Source organism: Balaenoptera acutorostrata, chromosome 5 (genome assembly GCF_949987535.1).
Source record: "Balaenoptera acutorostrata chromosome 5, mBalAcu1.1, whole genome shotgun sequence".
NCBI classification, from domain to species: Eukaryota; Metazoa; Chordata; class Mammalia; order Artiodactyla; family Balaenopteridae; genus Balaenoptera; species Balaenoptera acutorostrata.
In genome coordinates this window covers 91,039,661-91,060,249 of record NC_080068.1, presented here as the reverse complement: position 1 = coordinate 91,060,249, position 20,589 = coordinate 91,039,661, and the positions used below count along the sequence as shown (strand labels likewise).

The 20,589-nt window shown below is 36.0% G+C and overlaps 1 protein-coding gene across 4 annotated transcripts in view; it reads left to right on the top strand.

The window, feature by feature from the left end:
• LOC103008006 (recombining binding protein suppressor of hairless) overlaps window positions 1-20,589 on the top strand; it is a 129,064-nt gene that overhangs the window by 65,364 nt on the left and 43,111 nt on the right. For 3 of the 4 annotated variants that reach the window (XM_057546814.1, XM_057546815.1, XM_057546816.1), the window contains one exon: window positions 19,098-19,136. The exons of the other annotated variant lie outside the window; for it this stretch is intronic. Coding sequence is in view for 2 of the 3 variants with exons in the window: in XM_057546815.1 (XP_057402798.1) it covers window positions 19,098-19,136 (39 nt within the window). In the remaining variant the exon portion in view is untranslated. The remainder of the gene's footprint in view (window positions 1-19,097; window positions 19,137-20,589) is intronic. 4 annotated transcript variants of the gene reach the window in all.

Below are 20,589 nucleotides of genomic sequence, written 5' to 3'. Positions count from 1 at the left end.
AAAAAAGAGACACAGAGAGTTTAAGTAACTTCCACTAGTTTGCTTTAAAGGTGGAATATGAGCTTAAACAATCTAGCTCCTGAGTCTGTGACCTTACCACAGTATGTGGCTACCTCTCCCATGACTTGCATTGGTGACAAACTGTGTGTGTGCTCTCATCAGGTGACACTTTTCACCTCTTAGACATTGTCTTAAAAGGCAGTGCGTAAGATCAAGTGAGGTGTCTGAAGAAGTTCTTAGCAAAAATTAAACAGACGGTTAAGATTGGAACCTCTTTAAAATTCTTTAAGTTGCATTATGTTTTCCGTTTTTGGAAGTATGTTTTCCATAAAGGTGTGTTCTTTATTTGCGTCTGGCATACTTTTTTTCTAAAATGTTTCCCCTAGTGAAATTTGCTTACTGAGACCATTTTGGGGGTAAAATTTTTTTTTTTTAACATCTTTATTGGAGTATAATAGCTTTACAATGGTGTATTAGTTTCTGCTTTATAACAAAGTTAATCAGTTATACATGTATATACGTCCCCATGGGGGTAAATTTTTAACCTACATGTTTTTCTCTGTTTTTATTTTAAGCCACTTGTATTCTAGACTTGGTGTATGAGTGGCTTTAACTGATGTCTAGAGACTGAAATTTTATTTTGCTGTTTACCTAAGCCACACTTAATTAGTAATGAGTAAAACATCTGTCAAATTGTATAATACATTCTAGAGCAAAATGGAATTTTTGCTGCTGCCCACCATTATCACTAATACTGGGCATGGGGGAGGGTGTATGTATTTGTGTGTTGTTTTATATATGCACTTGGGGAAAGAGGATGAAAATGTAGATCTCATTTCCTCATTCAAAATTAATGTTACTGGGAATTCCCTGGTGATCCAGTAGTAAGGACTCCTTGCTTCCACTGCAGGGGGCACAGGTTCGATCCTTGGTCGGGGAACTAAGATCCCGCATGCCGCACGGCATGGCGGGGGGTAGGGGGAGAAAAAGATTAATGCTACTAATTGGATAGCTTTTTCCCCCCTTTTCTTTCTCTCCTTGTGTGTGTGTGTGTGTGTGTGTGTGTGTGTGTGTGTGTGTGTGTGTGTGGGCACGACTGGGAGGTGCTATGTGTAACCAGCAATCTATTCCTAATTGTACACATGGATTTAAAATTTTTTGTGTTAATAGAAATGATGCTTTTTTAAAAATAAATTTATTTTATTTATTTTTGGCTGCTTTGGGTCTTCATTGCTGCGCACAGGCTTTCTCTAGTTGCGGTGAGCGGGGGCTACTCTTCGTTGTGGTGCAGGGGCTTCTTGCGGTGGCTTCTCTTGTTGAGGAGCACGGGCTCTAGGAGCGCGGGCTTCAGTAGTTTGGCATGCGGGCTCAGTAGTTGTGGCTCGCGGGCTCTAGAGTGCAGGCTCAGTAGTTGTGGCGCACGGGCCTAGTTGCTCCGCGGCATGTGGGATCTTCCCAGACCAGGGCTCGAACCCATGTCCCCTGCATTGGCAGGCGGATTCTCAACCACTGCACCACCAGGGCAGCCACAAATGTTTTATTTTATATCTTCATATACAAATTTTTGCATAGTCACAGTTGTGTACCTATATAATAAATTTCCAGTATAGAAATGGCTAGGAATTCAAAGAAATGCACATCTTGAATTATAATAGACACTGCCAAATGCCTTCCAAAAAGATTGCACAAATTTAAACTCCCAACAGTGCGTGAGAATTCCTGTTTCTCTACTTGTACGTCAACGATGGGTATTATCAAACTTTAAATCTACAACAATGATTCTTTTTTTCAATATAAATTTACTTATTTATTTCTTTTTGGCTGTGTTGGGTCTTCATTGCTGCGCGTGGGCTTTCTCTAGTTGCGGTGAGCGGGGGCTACTCTTCGTTGCAGTGCATGGGCTTCTCATTGTGGTGGCTTCTCTTGTTGCGGAGCATAGGCTCCAGGCGCGTGGGCTTCAGTTGTTGTGGCTGGCACGTGGGCTCAGTAGTTGTGGCGCATGGCCTTAGTTGCTTCACGGCATGTGGGATCTTCCCAGACCAGAGATCGAACCCGTGTCCCCTGCATGGGCAGGCAGACTCTTAACCACTGCGCCACCAGGGAAGTCCCAACAGTTCTTAAATGATTGTCGTAAGAACATAAGAGCTATGCCAGGAAGCTGGCCGTAGAGTGTCTTATGTGTCGCCTCCATTGAATGTTTTTTGATAGGTTTGTCACCACCAGGTTCTGTGGCAGTTAGGGTCAGACCAGCAACTTGATCAGGAGATTAGTGCTTCTCTGATTGTGGCCTTTTTTTTTTTTTTTTTTTTTTTTTGTTTTTTTGTTTTTTTGTTTTTTTTTTTTTTTTTAGAGCAGTTTTTTTTATTGAAGTATAGTTGATTTACAATGTTGTGTTAGTTTCAGGTGTACAGCAAAGTGATTCAGTTATACATACATATATCTATTTTTTTTTTCAGATTCTTTTCCCTTATAGGTTATTATAAAATATTGAGTATAGTTCCCTGTGCTATACAGTAGGTCCTTGCTGGTTAGAGCAGTTTTAAGTTCATAGCAAAATTGAGCAGAAAGTACAGAGTTCTCATACACACCCCGCCTCCACACATCCGTAGCCTCTCCCATTGTCAACATCCCTAACTAGACTGGTACATTTGTTACAATTGTACACTAACCTACATTAACACATCATTATCACCCGAAGTTCAGAGTTTACATTAGGATCCACTCTTGCTATTGCATATTTTATGGATTTGGATAAATGTATAATAACAAGTATCCATGATTATAGTATCATACAGAGTATTTTTACTGCCCTAAAAATCCTCTGTTCTCTGCCTGTTACTGTCTAGGAGTTTTATTTTTTTTATTTTTTATTTTTTTGTGTGACTCACTTTATTGCGATATTCACTCTATTGCAGTGGTCTGGAACCAAACCCGCCATATCTTCAAGGTATGCCTGTATTTGGTTTCACCAAATTGATTTCACCTCTCCCCCCGCTGCCCCCAAAGGATCTCAACCTGCACTTTGAAAAACATACTGTAATGAACAGTATTCTCTACTGGTTTCCTCAGGTCGTCTTTGCTTTCTTTATTCATTTTTTCCAGCAACTTTATAATTCTATCTCTAAATGAAGTAGCTGCTGTTATATGATAGGAGAGTTCTACTGGCAGGAATGAGTTTCTAAGCTGAGTGAAAATTTTTGTTGTGTGTAGGTTTTCAGAGCACACTGAGATGTAACCTCAGAAGCACAGAATTTGAAAGCAGTGAGTGTCCTTTTAGCATTGAGGGTCAGGCCGTACCACCTTGGTGTTTCCCCAGAGGATTTCAAAATATCTCAGATGCCTGCTTGTGCTTCCCCTACCTGAGCAGAGTCACTGACATGAAACAGCTTTAGATGACTGACCTGCGCCTCTTCATGTCCTCCCTCAATCTCTTGGAGTCTGGATAGCCTGTTACTGCTGCTTGCGGTGTTCTATAAAGGTTACTTACTTGATGAGATGGAGGTGGAGGAGGGGCTGGAATCTGCTCATTATCAGCAACATCTCATGACCAGAGCTGTTCAAACATGCAAGGCAAGGAAGTCTCGGATGTTCTCCAATGCCAAAAGGTATAACACCAATAGGACTGGTTGGGAAGCTGGCGTCAGAGCATCAATCTCAGTGCAGCTAATGTGTGAAGATGATTGGGACCCAGAGAAACACCTGCCTCTTCTTTTTTTTTTTTTTTTACATTTAAAGGTATAAGGGTGTTCTTTTTTTTTTTTTTTTTTTTTACCAAACATGAAACACACTTATACTATGTCATAACATTGACATTCAGTCCAGTAATCCTCCACTGTAACAGCTCCTTTACTTTGCAGTGAAAATTGATTTGTATATTCTTTTCCTCTGAGTCCTTGTGGGATTTTTTTTTTTTTTAATTCAGACAGAAAGTCACAAAAATTATACTCATCCTCATCAGTTCACTCAGTCCCATGTAATTAATTTCTTTTTTTTCATCTTGATCTTTTGTTAGCACTTTTATGAGTTCATCAGTTTTTCATTAGAGTTCTGAAAATGCTTATTCATTCAGTTCAGCAGTACAGTCAGTTACCAGAAACCTGTACTTGTCAGAGTCTTTTCCATGAATTTCTTGAAGATGAAACTCTTTTATAGGAACATATTTGCAAAATCATCAGAGTACACCCAGAACTGTCTGTAAATGACAAAAGACTTAAAAATGACCATGGTTAAACATTTGATGAAAGTTCATAATAATGCAGTTGACAAGAAAATTAGTTATTTCTGAGATATACATTTTAAAGTAATAACTAGGATTATTACTTATAACATTATACCAGAACATATAAGATTTTTAGACGTTTCCTGTAATGTCTGAAACATTTATATTAACATATTTCCATACATATTTCCATACAAATACAAATATAAGATTTTTAGAAATTTCATGTAGTGTCTGAAACATTTATATTAACATATTTCCATACATATTTCCATACAAATACAAATATAAGATTTTTAGAAATTTCATGTAATGTCTGAAACATTTATATTAACATATTTCCATACATATTTCCATACAAATACAAATATAAGATTTTTAGAAATTTCATGTAATGTCTGAAACATTTATATTAACATATTTCCATACATATTTCCATACAAATACAAATATAAGATTTTTAGAAATTTCATGTAATGTCTGAAACATTTATATTAACATATTTCCATACATATTTCCATACAAATACAAATATAAGATTTTTAGAAATTTCATGTAATGTCTGAAACATTTATATTAACATATCTCCATACATATTTCCATACAAATACAAATATAAGATTTTTAGAAATTTCATGTAATGTCTGAAACATTTATATTAACATATTTCCATACATATTTCCATACAAATACAAATATAAGATTTTTAGAAATTTCATGTACTGTCTGAAACATTTATATTAACATATTTCCATACATATTTCCATACAAATACAAATATAAGATTTTTAGAAATTTCATGTAATGTCTGAAACATTTATATTAACATATTTCCATACAAATAACCCAATGAAAGTTTAGTATTAGTTGTTTTGTTTGTTTTTTTATACTGCAGGTTCTTATTAGGCATCAGTTTTATACACATCAATGTATACATGTCAATCCCAATCGCCCAATTCAGCACATCACCATCCCCACCTCATCACAGTTTTCCCCCCTTGGTGTCCATATGTCCATTCTCTACATCTGTGTCTCAACTTCTGCCCTGCAAACTGGCTCATCTGTACCATTTTTCTACGTTCCACATACATGCATTAACATACGATATTTGTTTTTCTCTTTCTGACTTACTTCACTCTGTATGACAGTCTCTAGATCCATCCACTTCTCAACAAATGACTCAATTTCGTTCCTTTTTATGGCTGAATAATATTCCATCGTATATATGTACCACAACTTCTTTATCCATTCGTCTGTTGATGGGCATTTAGGTTGCTTCCATGACCTGGCTATTGTAAATAGTGCTGCAATGAACATTCGGGTGCACGTGTCTTTTTGAATTACGGTTTTCTCTGGGTATATGCCCAGTAGTGGGATTGCTGGGTCATATGGTAATTCTATTTTTAGTTTTTTAAGGAACCTCCATATTGTTCTCCATAGTGGCTGTATCAATTTACATTCCCACCAACAGTGCAAGAGGGTTCCCTTTTCTCCACACCCTCTCCAGCATTTGTTGTTTGTAGATTTTCTGATGATGCCCATTCTAACAGGAGTGAGGTGATACCTCATTGTAGTTTTGATTTGCATTTCTCTAATAATTAGTGATGTTGAGCATCTTTTCATGTGCTTCGTGGCCGTCTGTATGTCTTCTTTGGAGAAATGTCTATTTAGGTCTTCTGCCCATTTTTGGATTGGGGTGTTTGTTTCTTTGATATTGAGCTGAATGAGCTGTTTATATATTTTGGAGATTAATCCTTTGTCCGTTGATTCATTTGCAAATATTTTCTCCCATTCTGAGGGTTGTCTTTTCGTCTTGTTTATGGTTTCCTTTGCTGTGCAAAAGCTTTGAAGTTTCATTAGGTCCCACTTGTTTATTTTTGTTTTTATTTCCATTACTCTAGGAGGTGGATCGAAAAAGATCTTGCTGTGATTGATGTCAAAGAGTGTTCTTCCTATGTTTTCCTCTAAGAGTTTTATAGTGTCCAGTCTTATATTTAGGTCTCTAATCCATTTTGAGTTTATTTTTGTGTATGGTGTTAGGGAGTATTCTAATTTCATTCTTTTACATGTGGCTGTCCAGTTTTCCCAGCACCACTTATTGAAGAGACTGTCTTTTCTCCATTGTATATCTTTGCCTCCTTTGTCATAGATTAGTTGACCATAGGTGCGTGGGTTAATCTCTGGGCTTTCTATCTTGTTCCATTGATCTATGTTTCTGTTTTTGTGCCAGTACCATATTGTCTTGATTACTGTAGCTTTGTAGTATAGTCTGAAGTCAGGGAGTCTGATTCCTCCAGCTCCATTTTTTTGCCTCAAGACTGCTTTGGCTATTCGGGGTCTTTTGTGTCTCCATACAAATTTTAAGATGATTTGTTCTAGCTCCGTAAAAAATGCCATTGGTAATTTGATAGGGATTGCATTGAATCTGTAGATTGCTTTGGGTAGTATACTCATTTTCACAATGTTGATTCTTCCAATCCAAGAACATGGTATATCTCTCCATCTGTTGGTATCATCTTTAATTTCTTTCATCAGTGCCTTATAGTTTTCTGCATACAGGTCTTTTGTCTCCCTAGGTAGGTTTATTCCTAGGTATTTTATTCTTTTTGTTGCAATGGTAAATGGGAGTGTTTCCATAATTTCTCTTTCAGATTTTTCATCATTAGTGTATAGGAATGCAAGAGATTTCTGTGCATTAATTTTGTAACCTGCAACTTTACCATATTCATTAATTAGCTCTAGCAGTTTTCTGGTGGCAGTTTTAGGATTCTCTATGTATAGTATCATGTCATCCGCAAACAGTGACAGTTTTACTTCTTCTTTTCCAATTTGTATTCCTTTTATTTCTTTTTCTTCTCTGATTGCCGTGGCTAGGACTTCCAGAACTATGTTGAATAATAGTGGTGAGAGTGGACATCCTTGTCTCGTTCCTGATCTTAGAGGAAATGCTTTCAGTTTTTCACCATTGAGAATGATGTTTGCTGTGGGTTTGTCATATATGGCCTTTATTATGTTGAGGTAGGTTCCCTCTATGCCCACTTTCTGGAGAGTTTTTATCATAAATGGGTGTTGAATTTTGTCAAAAGCTTTTTCTGCATCTATTGAGATGATCATATGGTTTTTCTTCTTCAATTTGTTAATATGGTGTATCACATTGATTGATTTGCGTATATTGAAGAATCCTTGCATCCCTGGGATAAATCCCACTTGATCGTGGTGTATGATCCTTTTAATGTGTTGTTGGATTCTGTTTGCTAGTATTTTGTTGAGGATTTTTGCATCTATATTCATCAGTGATATTGGTCTGTAATTTTCTTTTTTTGTAGTGTCTTTGTCTGGTTTTGGTATCAGGGTGATGGTGGCCTCATAGAATGAGTTTGGGAGAGTTCCTTCCTCTGCAATTTTTTGGAAGAGTTTGAGAAGGATGGGTGTTAGCTCTTCTCTAAATGTTTGATAGAATTCACCTGTGAAGCCATCTGGTCCTGGACTTTTGTTTGTTGGAAGATTTTTAATCACAGTTTCAATTTCATTACTTGTGATTGGTCTGTTGATATTTTCTGTTTCTTCCTGGTTCAGTCTTGGAAGGTTATACCTTTCTAAGAATTTGTCCATTTCTTCCAGGTTGTCCATTTTATTGGCATAAAGTTGCTTGTAGTAGTCTCTTAGGATGTTTTGTATTTCTGCGGTGTCTGTTGTAACTTCTCCTTTTTCATTTCTGATTTTATTGATTTGAGTCCTCTCCCTCTTTTTCTTGATGAGTCTGGCTAATGGCTTATCAATTTTGTTTATCTTCTCAAAGAACCAACTTTTAGTTTTATTGATCTTTGCTATTGTTTTCTTTGTTTCTATTTCATTTATTTCTGCTCTGATCTTTATGATTTCTTTCCTTCTGCTAACTTTGGGTTTTGTTTGTTCTTCTTTCTCTAGTTTCTTTAGGTGTAAAGTTAGATTGTTTACTTGAGATTTTTCTTGTTTCTTTAGGTAGGCTTGTATAGCTATAAACTTCCCTCTTAGAACCGCTTTTGCTGCATCCCATAGGTTTTGGGTCGTCGTGTTTTCATTGTCATTTGTCTCTAGGTATTTTTTTATTTCCTGTTTGATTTCTTCAGTGATCTCTTGGTTATTTAGTAACGTATTGTTTAGCCTCCATGTGTTTGTCTTTTTTACGTTTTTTTCCCTGTAATTCATTTCTAATCTCATAGCGTTGTGGTCAGAAAAGATGCTTGATATGATTTCAATTTTCTTAAATTTACTGAGGCTTGATTTGTGACCCAAGATGTGATCTATCCTGGAGAATGTTCCGTGTGCACTTGAGAAGAACGTGTAATCTGCCGTTTTTGGATGGAATGTCCTATATATATCAATTAAATCTATCTGGTCTATTGTGTCATTTAAAGCTTCTGTTTCCTTATTTATTTTCATTTTGGATGATCTGTCCATTGGCGTAAGTGAGGTGTTAAAGTCCCCCACTATTATTGTGTTACTGTCGATTTCCTCTTTTATAGCTGTTAGCAGTTGCCTTATGTATTGAGGTGCTCCTATGTTGGGTGCATATATATTTATAATTGTTATATCTTCTTCTTGGATTGATCCCTGGATCATTATGTAGTGTCCTTCCTTGTCTCTTGTAACATTCTTTATTTTAAAGTCTATTTTATCTGATATGAGTATAGCTACTCCAGCTTTCTTTTGATTTCCATTTGCATGGAATATCTTTTTCCATCCCCTCACTTTCAGTCTGTATGTGTCCCTAGGTCTGAAGTGGGTCTCTTGTAGACAGCATATATATGGGTCTTGTTTTTGTATCCATTCAGCCAGTCTATGTCTTTTGGTTGGGGCATTTAATCCATTCACGTTTAAGGTAATTATCGATATGTATGTTCCTATGACCATTTTCTTAATTGTTTTGGGTTTGTTTTTGTAGGTCCTTTTCTTCTCTTGTGTTTCCCACTTAGAGAAGTTCCTTTAGCATTTGTTGTAGAGCTGGTTTGGTGGTGCTGAATTCTCTTAGCTTTTGCTTGTCTGTAAAGCTTTTGATTTCTCCATCAAATCTAAATGAGATCCTTGCTGGGTAGAGTAATCTTGGTTGTAGGTTCTTCCCTTTCATCACTTTAAGTATTTCATGCCACTCCCTTCTGGCTTGCAGAGTTTCTGCTGAGAAATCAGCTGTTAACCTTATGGGGGTTCCCTTGTATGTTATTTGTCGTTTTTCCCTTGCTGCTTTCAATAATTTTTCTTTGTCTTTAATTTTTGCCACTTTGATTACTATGTGTCTCGGCGTGTTTCTCCTTGGGTTTATTCTGTATGGGACTCTCTGCGCTTCCTGGACTTGGGTGGCTATTTCCTTTCCCATGTTAGGGAAGTTTTCGATTATAATCTCTTCAAATATTTTCTCTGGTCCTTTCTCTCTCTCTTCTCCTTCTGGGACCCCTATAATGCGAATGTTGTTGCGTTTAATGTTGTCCCAGAGGTCTCTTAGGCTGTCTTCATTTCTTTTTATTCTTTTTTCTTTAGTCTGTTCCGCAGCAGTGAATTCCACCATTCTGTCTTCCAGGTCACTTATCCGTTCTTCTGCCTCAGTTATTCTGCTATTGATTCCTTCTAGTGTAGTTTTCATTTCAGTTATTGTATTGGTCATCTCTGTTTGTTTGTTCTTTAATTCTTCTAGGTCTTTGTTAATCATTTCTTGCATCTTCTCAATCTTTGCCTCCATTCTTATTCCGAGGTCCTGGATCATCTTCACTATCATTATTCTGAATTCTTTTTCTGGAAGGTTGCCTATCTCCACTTCATTTAGTTGTTTTTCTGGGGTTTTTTCTTGTTCCTTCATCTGGTACATATCCCTCTGCCTTTTCATCTTCTCTGTCTTTCTGTAACTGTGGTTTTTGGTCCACAGGCTGCAGGATTGTAGTTTTTCTTGCTTCTGTTGTCTGCCCTCTGGTGGTTGAGGCTATCTAAGAGGCTTGATGGGAGGCTCTGCCTTTTTTGTTTTGATATAATTTCAATTTACAGAAGAATTGCAAGAATATTACAAATAAGTTCAGCCAGATACTTCAGTCATTAAGGTTTTACCACATTTGCATTATCCTTCTGTGTATCTATACACAAACGTGCGCACGCGCGCGCACACACACATGCACACACACACGTGTGTGTGTGTATATATATATATATATATATATATATATATATATACACACACACATACTTATTTTCCCTGAACCCTTTGAAGGTAATTAGGCATCATGCCCTTTTCTCCCTAAACACTACAGTGAGTGTTTCTAAAAAATAAGGACATTCTCTTATTGAACCCCTGTACAGCTGTCAAAACCAGAAATTAAAATTGATATCCTATTTTCTAATCTACCATTTTATGCAGATTTTGTTAGTTGTCTAAATAATGTCCTTTTATAGCAGAGTAAATTCTGGATAGTCTTGTTGTATTCAGTGATCATGTATCTTTAGTCCCTTCTAATCTGGGCCAGTTTCTCAGTTTTTTGCTTGTTTTTCACAACCTTGATGCTCTTAAAAGTATAGTCCACTTATTTTGTTGATGGTTCCACAATTTAGGTATGTTATGTTTCCTCATGTTTAGATTCAAGTTCTGTGTTTTTTTGTCAGTGATAATCACAGAAGTGATATTGTGCTCTTATGCATCATGTTAGGAGGCATTTGATGTCAATTTGTCCTATTCAGTCTCTTGACATGAAATTGGAGTAGTTTGCTCAGTGTCTCATTGCTCCCTCTTGTTGAGCCATAGGTTTTGAGACATATACTTTTCATGTAAGATCTTTATATGTGATGTTAATGGATGCCAGTGTTCTCATAACTCAGTTGTGCTAACTGGGTGGTGAGGCTTATGGCTGTTGCAGATTTAGTTGGGGGAAATCCCTCCTCAGGTATGGATTTTAGGAAAGACATCTTTACCCTAACCTGGTAATAATAATATTGGAGATACCTAAAAAGCCAGATGCTGAGAATAGCTGGAAATGATAGTCCCAGTCACTCATTCTTTGTATCTTTCCACTCTTCCTGCTTCTTTACACAAACTGCTGACAGACTGTTACAAAGTTAAGTTTGTTGCTGTTGTTGTTTTAATTGAAAAAGAAAAGGTAGAATAAAGGGACTTTAAAAATTAAGGAAGCAGTGCTTTTCAAATGTTCTACCCAGTATACTAGTAAGAAGGGGAGCGTGTTTCTCCACCTGATGGGGTCAACTGCAAGCGTGGCATGTCTTTGAAGTCTACCCCACAGGATATTTGTTCTAATAGAAACATGCTTAATAAATGTGGTGGTTCAGGAGACTACATCATGCCTTGATTGTCTTTGTTACAGTATCCAAGACCACTAGTTACACCCTGACAGGTTTTGAGCATTATTGCCACTAAATATGGTTCTTAAAGTAAGAGTAGTTTCAAAGCTAGAAATTGAAATGCGACAAAGGGTGACATGTCTTGCTCAAAGTTATGTGACTTAATACGTAGGCTGTTTTCTGCCATAGGTATAGAACGAATAAGCTTTTAGAAGTAAAAATGTTACATATTTACTTTAAATATATTTTTTAGATTAGTCAAATATTAATCTTTTAAATCATATTCAATGAGTATAATATTTAAGTTGTTTCTTACATTTTTGTTTTTATAAACTATATAGATAATATTTTTGAACATATGCCATTGTCCATTTGTCTTAGTAGCATGTAAGTTCCATAAGGACATGGATTTTGTGTCTCTTTTGTTCACTGATGTATATACCAAGTACCTATATTTGGTACATACTAGGTGAGTGAATGAATCTAGAGACAAAGACGGTGTGCTATGTGTAGTCCTTTCTAATTAGCCTCTTCTATTTTTGTGAGTAAATTACTAAACAGCTTCCTAGTACCACTTGCTTTGTTTTCATATTATATTTTAGCATAGACTATGGTGATAGTGTATATCACCTATTTGTTTCTTTCTCCTGGTGGAATGATCAGGTATGGATTCTTGAGTGTATGAATCAGGTTTCCTAATTTTCCCATCAGATGTTGTTTAATTTCAGTATCTTGAATCATGTTTCAAGAATTCTAGTACTTTTTTGAACTGTATACTGTTTACAGCAGATTTGGTGCAAAGTTTGGCTTAATTATGAGTTTGAATTGTTCATGCTTTCTTTTCTGCGTTTTTCCTGCAAATACCGCACCAGTGTTTCTTGAGTTAATTTATTGTAATCTCGTTTCTGCATGAAGCAAAAAATTTGTGAAATACAAAAAAATAGAGGAAATTACTTTTAGTTCTACAACCAAGGGCAGAATAGTTTCCCACACGACTTGAGCTTGCTTTTCCATCTAGTTTTATGTTTTTAAACTCGGAAGTTCTAATATCATTACTAGACAGTAGTCTAGCAGTGTAATTACTAAGTTGTTCTATATTCAAAAAAGTTTTTTCTTATCCTTCCACACCCGCCTTTTGCTTTTTGACTTGGTTTTTCTCGTGTGAATCATCTGTTACCTAGAAAAGGTGTTAAGACGGTGAAGTTTTGATATTATCATGTTTGTCCTCAATACATTTTGGGGTCATATACTTCCTTAACAGATTGGTTAATATAGAAGGAAATGTATCTGTTGTGGGGAAAACAATATTACATCTCCACCATGAGCAAAAATGAAGTGAAAGAAGTGTGTAAAGTGTATGCAGGTTTTTTACTTATTTGAAAATTCTAATGGATTGGAGGATATCTGGGAACCTCAATACTATTTACAGGTAGGAAGTGCTATGTTTAGTGATTGATGGCAAAATTTTAAAAATCCTCACACTGCCAGGTATATGAAAATAGATTTAGCTATAATAATATTTTCCCTAGCTCGCTCTATTTTGAATAAAAGATCATTGTTATCTTAGAAAGGGAAAGCTAGTGAAGTTAAAGTAAAATGAGTTTGCTAGCCTAAAATTATACTTACAACATAGATACTTTGGACAATGTAAGTTTTCTTGAGCCATAGTATTATATGAGCATGACTAAGTAATGATGGCTTATAGATTTTCTGTTTTTTTGTTTTTTTTCAAATTTATGTTTGGCTGCGTTGGGTCTTTGTTGCTGCGCACGGGCTTTCTCTAGTTGTGGTGAGCGGGGGCCACTCTTTGTTGTGGTATGCGGGCTTCTCATTGCAGTGGCTTCTCTTGTTGCGGAGCACGGGCTCTAGGCACACGGGCTTCAGTAGTTGTGGCACGTGGGCTCAGTAGTTGGGGCTCGCGGGCTCTAGAGCATAGGCTCAGTAGTTGTGGCACACGGGCTTAGTTGCTCTGCGGCATGTGGGATCTTCCCGGACCAGGGCTGGAACCCATGTGCCCTGCATTGGCAGGTGGATTCTTAACCACTGCGCCACCAGGGAAGTCTAGCACACAGGTTTTTGTGTTTTGTTCACCAATCCCAATCTGAGGGAAAAGCATACATAATAGAAGAAGAAAAGGGTGTAATCACTTTTTATATAAGCTAACCTTTGCTTGATACTTAAAAAAAGTCCAGAATTACAACTTTTTTCTTTTAAATATATAACAGGGTTGATTATCACATTTAATCAAAAGTATGCTTTATATAGTGTGCAAAAAATTTGAGAAACCTACTCATGCAAATGAGATATTGACAACCTATAATATCAAAAAGATAAATTGGATAACAATGATTCTTTGTTACAATGAGGAATTAAGTCAGTACTTCATAAAATCAAAGGTGTCCCTAGGGTACTTAAGGATTTAGATTTTTTTTGTTTTTGCATTGTTAAATATACCGTGCACCTGTTATGAAAAGTGTCTTACGGAATAGTGGTCTGAACTTGGTTGATCCAATTTATTTCTGGTTTTCAGTTGTCAGCACGTCAATAGATATCTTGTTTTAAATATAGATTACAAGGGACTTCCCTGGTGGCTCAGTGGTTAAGAATCCGCCTGCCAATGCAGTGGACACGGGTTCAAGCCCTGGCCCGGGAAGATCCCATGTACCGCGGAGCAACTAAGCCGGTGCACCACAACTACTGAGCCTGTGCTCTAGAGCCCGCGAGTCACAACTACTGAAGCCCGTGCACCTAGAGCCTGTGCTTCGCAACAAGAGAAGCCACCGCAATGAGAAGCCCACACACCACAACGAAGAGTAGCCCCTGCTTGCCGCAACTAGAGAAAGTCCGAGCACAGCAACAAAGACCCAACACAGCCAAAGATAAATAAATAAATAAATAAATTTTCAAAAAAATAGATTACAAGTAAAGATAAAAAATTTGTACCAGCCTGTCTCACCATTCCCTACTGCAAAAGGGAGGGATAGAACTTAATCTTTAAATCATAATCAGTCTCTGAGTAATTGTTAGCTGACTTGTCATTTCTGCTGAAAACTGGTTATTTTGATTGCATAATGTAAATACTACATCATGAATTTTCTTGAGTCACTCATGTTTAAAGATGGGCCTTCTTTCTGTAGTAGATAATTCCTGAAATTTTGTATATTCTATCGATGCATCAGATTAGTAGAGGAAAATGGATCTTGATAAGTATGGGATGCATATAGTATCTTGGTATAACAACAGTTTTAAATACGTAGACCTATGAATTTTATTGAATAATTAGAATTTAGTTCAATTGTGAGCTTCAGAATTATGCATTGTGAACCTACTAAACACTTTTATGAATTTTCTCAGAAACCTCATTTTCTTATCCTTCCCCCATTCTAATAGATACAGTAACCATTAGGTTTTCTTTTTTTAATTTTTTATTGGCGTATAGTTGATTTACAGTGTTGTGTTAGTTTCAGGTGTACAGCAGAGTGAATCGGTTATACATATACATATATCCGCTCTTTTTTTGTTTTGTTTTGTTTTTAAGATTCTTTTCCCATGTAGGCCATTACAGAGTATTGAGTAGAGTTCCTTGTGCTATACAGCAGATTCTTATTAGTTATCTATTTTATATATATATGGTAGTGTGTATATGTCAATCCCAATCTCCCAATTTATCCCTCCCCCTTTATCCCCTGGTAACCATAAGTTTGTTTTCTACATCTGTGACTCTACTTCTGTTTTGTAAATAAGTTCATTTGTACCCTTTTATTTTAGATTCCACATATAAGCGATATCATATGATATTTGCAGTAACTAACCATTAGTTTTTAATGGGATAGATAGGAATGTGATGCCATATGCATTAAAGAGAGGATTGAGATTGCACACAATTGGAGATGCTTTATTATATACTGAAGAACCAGTTGAATCTTATTAACATTTATAAGCTTTCTAGCCTTAGGATAGCACCTAGATAGAACAGTGCATCATTTTGAAATGCTGTTCAGGCTCAGCAGGCAAATTGCTGAGTTCTCTTGCTCATGTTTTCTATTGGGGCAGGAGTGATATTGCACAAGCATGCTATATGATTGTTGACTTCATCTAATGGGTAGCTCCAAAAAAGACTGTAGACACACATTTTAATCAACATTCAGTTGTTAATCTTATTTTGTAAGCATTTCAGAGCACCAAGAAACAAAATTTGCATTTGAATTTTGAGTGCAGTGGATCTCTTACTAGCCATGTAATAAACTTATGTTAAATTCTGTGTTAGATCCCAAAGGATGCTTGATGGTTGGAGTTATTAGCTAGTTGGAAGGGTTAGTGGCATCGTGATTCTCACTGAAAAGTTTTATTTCATTTGTTAACTGTGTCTCTCTCTAAAATTTTCACCATTTTAAGCCCTTAGCTAGATTCTGGCCACACCTCACTTTGCTTCTCTTTATAAAGTATAACTGCTCTTAAATACATATGTGAAGAAGTAATTTAAAGATTGTCTTAAACTTCCTGGTTTTTGTAAAATATTCTAGTGAGGCAGTTTTATTTTAATCATATGCTGCAGTGGTACATTTAATCAATCTCAAAGGTTCAAAAAAAGTCTTTCCTGTGGAAAAAGATTCAGGAGTAGAGTTTTGCCTTTAACTCCATATTTGGGGTTCACATCATAGATTAGCCAATAGTTCAGTGTTTTAAAACCTACGGTCTTCAGCAGCCTTGCTGATATTACTACTAAATCATTGTGTTTAAAATTGAATATCCTATATGATAAAATCAATGAGAATTACTTGTTATTAATTCTTCTGACAAAAACTTGGATTATTTGCTCATTTTTAGTGCTATTTCAATTAAAGTCACTTTTCAATATTTTAGAGTTAACTAAAATACCAAAATATTCAAAGTCACAGATGCCCATTGTTTATAAATGGAGTTCATAAACAATGTCATATAGCATTAAATTACTCAACAAAAGGAAGTACATGAGATTCTAAGACTTTTGTCATCGAAGTTAATAATTATGTAAAATACCACAAATATAGTAGAGAAATCTTAAGTCAAATTAGGCTTCACAAACCTATAACTGTGATTATGAACAAGTTACTTAAACTATTTATAACTGCAGTCTTTCTTTAAAAAGAAAACAAAATTCTATTGATCATTTTTCTTCAAGTGCTATGTGCCACCATGTCTTTCAGAAGACCTCATTTCTTATTTCAGAGGAAATATAGGAGGTCATCACATAAGGATTAGTTTCTTCCTCTTATACTTATTTATCTTTATTAATATCACACTTAATATCTTTAGTTATTTTGGCTTAACCATTTATAACTAAAAAACAGTAATAATTACTAACATTTATTGGTCATTTACTGCATTCCAGACATTGTTCTATATGTCTTCTATATGTTAATTAGCACATTTAATCCCTTTAGCAACTCCTTGAGGTCAGTACAACCACTGTGTCCTTTTGACAGATGAAGGAAACTGAGGTGTAGAGAGTCAAATGATTTCAGGGCTGCACAGGAAGTAAATATTGGGTTGGCCAAAAGGTTCGTTCAGTTTTTTCCGTAAGATGGCTCTAGTAGCACTTAGTTGTCTGAAACTTCATTTGAGACAATTTTGTTAGATTGTATGTGACAGCTGTCATATCAGCATGCATTTAAAAAAAGACTTATCAAAATTGGTGAATTTTTGTTTAGCCATTTTAATATTGAAGATGGAAGAAAAACAACAGTTTCAGCATATCATGCTTTATTATTTCAAGAAAGGCAAAAATGCAACTGAAATGCAAAAAAAGATTTGGGCAGTGTATGGAGAAGGTGCTGTGACTGATCGAACACGTCAAAAGTGGTTTGTGTAGTTTTGTGCTGGAGATTTCTCGCTTGACGATGCTCCACGGTTGGGTAGACCAGTTGAAGTTGACAGTGATCGAATCGAGACATTAACTGAGAACAATCAATGTTATACCACGCGGGAGACAGCAGACATACTCAAAATATCTGAATCAAGCCCTGAAAATCATTTGTACCAGCTTGGTTATGTTAATCGCTTTCATGTTTGGGTTCCATATAACGCGATAAAAACCTTCTTGACTGTATTTCCGCATGCGATTCTCTACTGAAATGTAGTGAAAACGTTCCGCTTTTAAAACAAATTATGACAGGCGATGAAAAGTGGATACTGTACAATAATGTGGAACAGAAGGGATCATGGGGCAAGCGAAATGAACCACCACCAACCACACCAAAGGCCGGTCTTCATCCAAAGAAGGTGATGTCGTGTAATGGTGGGATTGGAAGAGAGTCCTCTGTTATGAGCTCCTTCCGGAAAACCAAACGATTAATTCCAACAAGTACTGCTCCCAATTAGACCAACTGATAGCAACACTGGACAAAAAGCGTCCAGAATTAGTCAATGGAAAACGCATAATCTTCCACCAGGATAACGCAAGGCTGCACGTTTCTCTGATGACCAGGCAAAAACTGTTACAGATTGGCTGGGAAGTTCTGATTCATTCGTGTATTCACCAGACATTGCATCTTTGGTTTTCCATTTATTTTGGTCTTTACAAAATTCTCTTAACCGAAAAAATTTCAATTCCCTGGAAGCCTGTAAAAGGACCTGGAACAGTTCTTTGCTCGAAAAGATAAAAAGTTTTGGGAAGACGGAATTACGAAGTTGCCTGAAAAATGGCAGAAGGTAGTAGAACAAAACGGTGAATATGTTCAATAAAGTTCTTGGTGAAAATGAAAAATGTGTCTTTTATTTCTGCTTGAAAAACAAAGGTACTTTTTGGCCAACCCAATACCAAATCATAGATTTGAATTCAGCTAATCTCACTCTGAGTCTTTCTCTTAACCTGCATGGTGTATGTATTTCTAATTCCAACCTAAATTGTGCTTATCCTTGCTCATGCTTTTCTCTTTGCCCTCTCCCAAACAACTGAAATGCTTCTATGCTAGTACATTTAGCATATTTATTTTTGAAGGGCCATATGCTATAAACTAATTAAGTAGTCAACATCTAGGTTTAAATCTTAACTCTGTTTGTCACTTAATTTACTATGTGACATTGGGCAACTTGCTTTCTACATCTTTAAAATGGGCCAATATGTACCTTCCAGAATTATTTTATAATGATTAAAAAGGGTAAAAAAATGTATAACATAGTGCCTGGCACATGGTAAACACTTGTGAGCTCTACACCACCTCTTGGGCTGTGAGGATTTTTCTGAGTGCTCCAGATTATGTGAGACTGGGGCAGGGGGGTCTTTGGTTAGATGTTTTTTAGCAAGGTGTCTCTGGAAGGTACCTGTCATCCTCATCTAATCAGCATGGTACATGCTCAGAGTGGATGTGTCAGGCCTAGTTAGGGTGTGTTGTTTTGTTTAGGAATGGTTTTAAAGAATGTATTTTGTTATAACTGGGTATAGGTGTTTACTAGAGGATTTCTTTTTACACCAGACTTTAGTAGGGTTGAAGTATAAGTCATAAAGGAGATTTCATGGTGCCTAAAAAGCTTACTGTGGAGCGTGTCATACAGCCTATTTAATTTTTTTTTCTTATTTTTTCTCTAGAAAATTTGGTGAGCGGCCTCCACCTAAACGACTTACTAGGTAAGCATTATATTAGTCTTTCACCCAAACATTTCATAAAAGTGTTAGATCCTGTCATTTTGGAAACGGTATTAGGTGTTCTTTACAAGAAGTTATTCACATAATGGTATCTAGATCATAAGTGTATTTCCATCCTCCCTTCCCCACATCTCCCCTTTTTCTCCCTTCAAAAAACAGGGTAAGAGGATACAGTTCAAAGGGAAAAATGAAACCTTTCAAGAATTAATATTGAGTATTATATAGTTAATATAACAAGGGCTACAATGTAAAGATAGTTTCCTATATCTAGCTTCATTAGCCAGTCACAATTTGTTGATCACAACTGGAACTTGAAAGATACTTAAATGCTTTTAGAAAAGAATTTTAAAACAAAATATATTATCCATTTTTAATGAGACTATAAATATTATATTCTAATTATGTAATTTTTTACAGTATGCATTTTAATTACACATGTTAAATTTAAAAGTGTTAGTCTTGAAAATGATTTTAAAAATTTCTAACAATCAGTGATTGTAAAATAAAAATAAGACATTCAGTTCCACAGTTACAGTCCTAGAGTTAATGCTACCCTGTGTCGTTAGTATCTTTCAAGAAAATCGTATGCGTGTATAAACATATACCTGTCTTTTTTCTTTTTGAAGTCTGGCATCATACTCTACCATTGTTCTGTTAACTGTAGATCTTCTGCCTTGTTCTCCTTAGTGTCTCCATAGCTTTTCCTTGTCTTCCCACTGCTCCTTATTTAATTCACACTGATGGCCATTTGGGTTATTTCCGCATTATTACTGTTATTAAAAAAGCTGTTTCACTCAAAGAATGGCAGGGGCATGCCAGAAGTACACACAAATGGAGCCAGTTTGAAGAGGCTTCTTTTAGCCAAATCATGGACACTTTGGTCATCAAAATAAATAATGATAGTAATAGATTAAAACCCATAAAATAAAATGACAGTTTAGAAATCTACACTGAGTTAAATAAATAATTCGATAAATGGAGGAGAGGAGATAGCTTTTCTTTACAGAAGAATTCCACCTAATAAGTATAGAAGGAATCATGGAACCAGGAAAGCACATTTTGGCAACCATTACAGTGATAATCGTTTCAGGCCAACATCATCAGTGAATGCTTAAACTACTGGTTTAAAGTCTGATGAGAAACAAAGTGTTTTTATAGTGTCTAAGCATATCTTCACAAAGTATGGTTAATTATAAAGTGAAAAATAGTAACATGACAGTGAAGAAACCTGGCAGACGCCACCTTAATTAAGCGTTCTAAATTAACATCACCAGTAATGGACAGATAAGCATCATATGCATCCTGAGGACATACTATCACTTTTGTAGTCGTTCTTGCCAAAAATGCATAAGCTAAATCTAAGCATAAGGAAACATCAGACAGACACAGATGGAAGGGCATTTCTATAAAATAAACAGCACCTACTCTTCAAAAT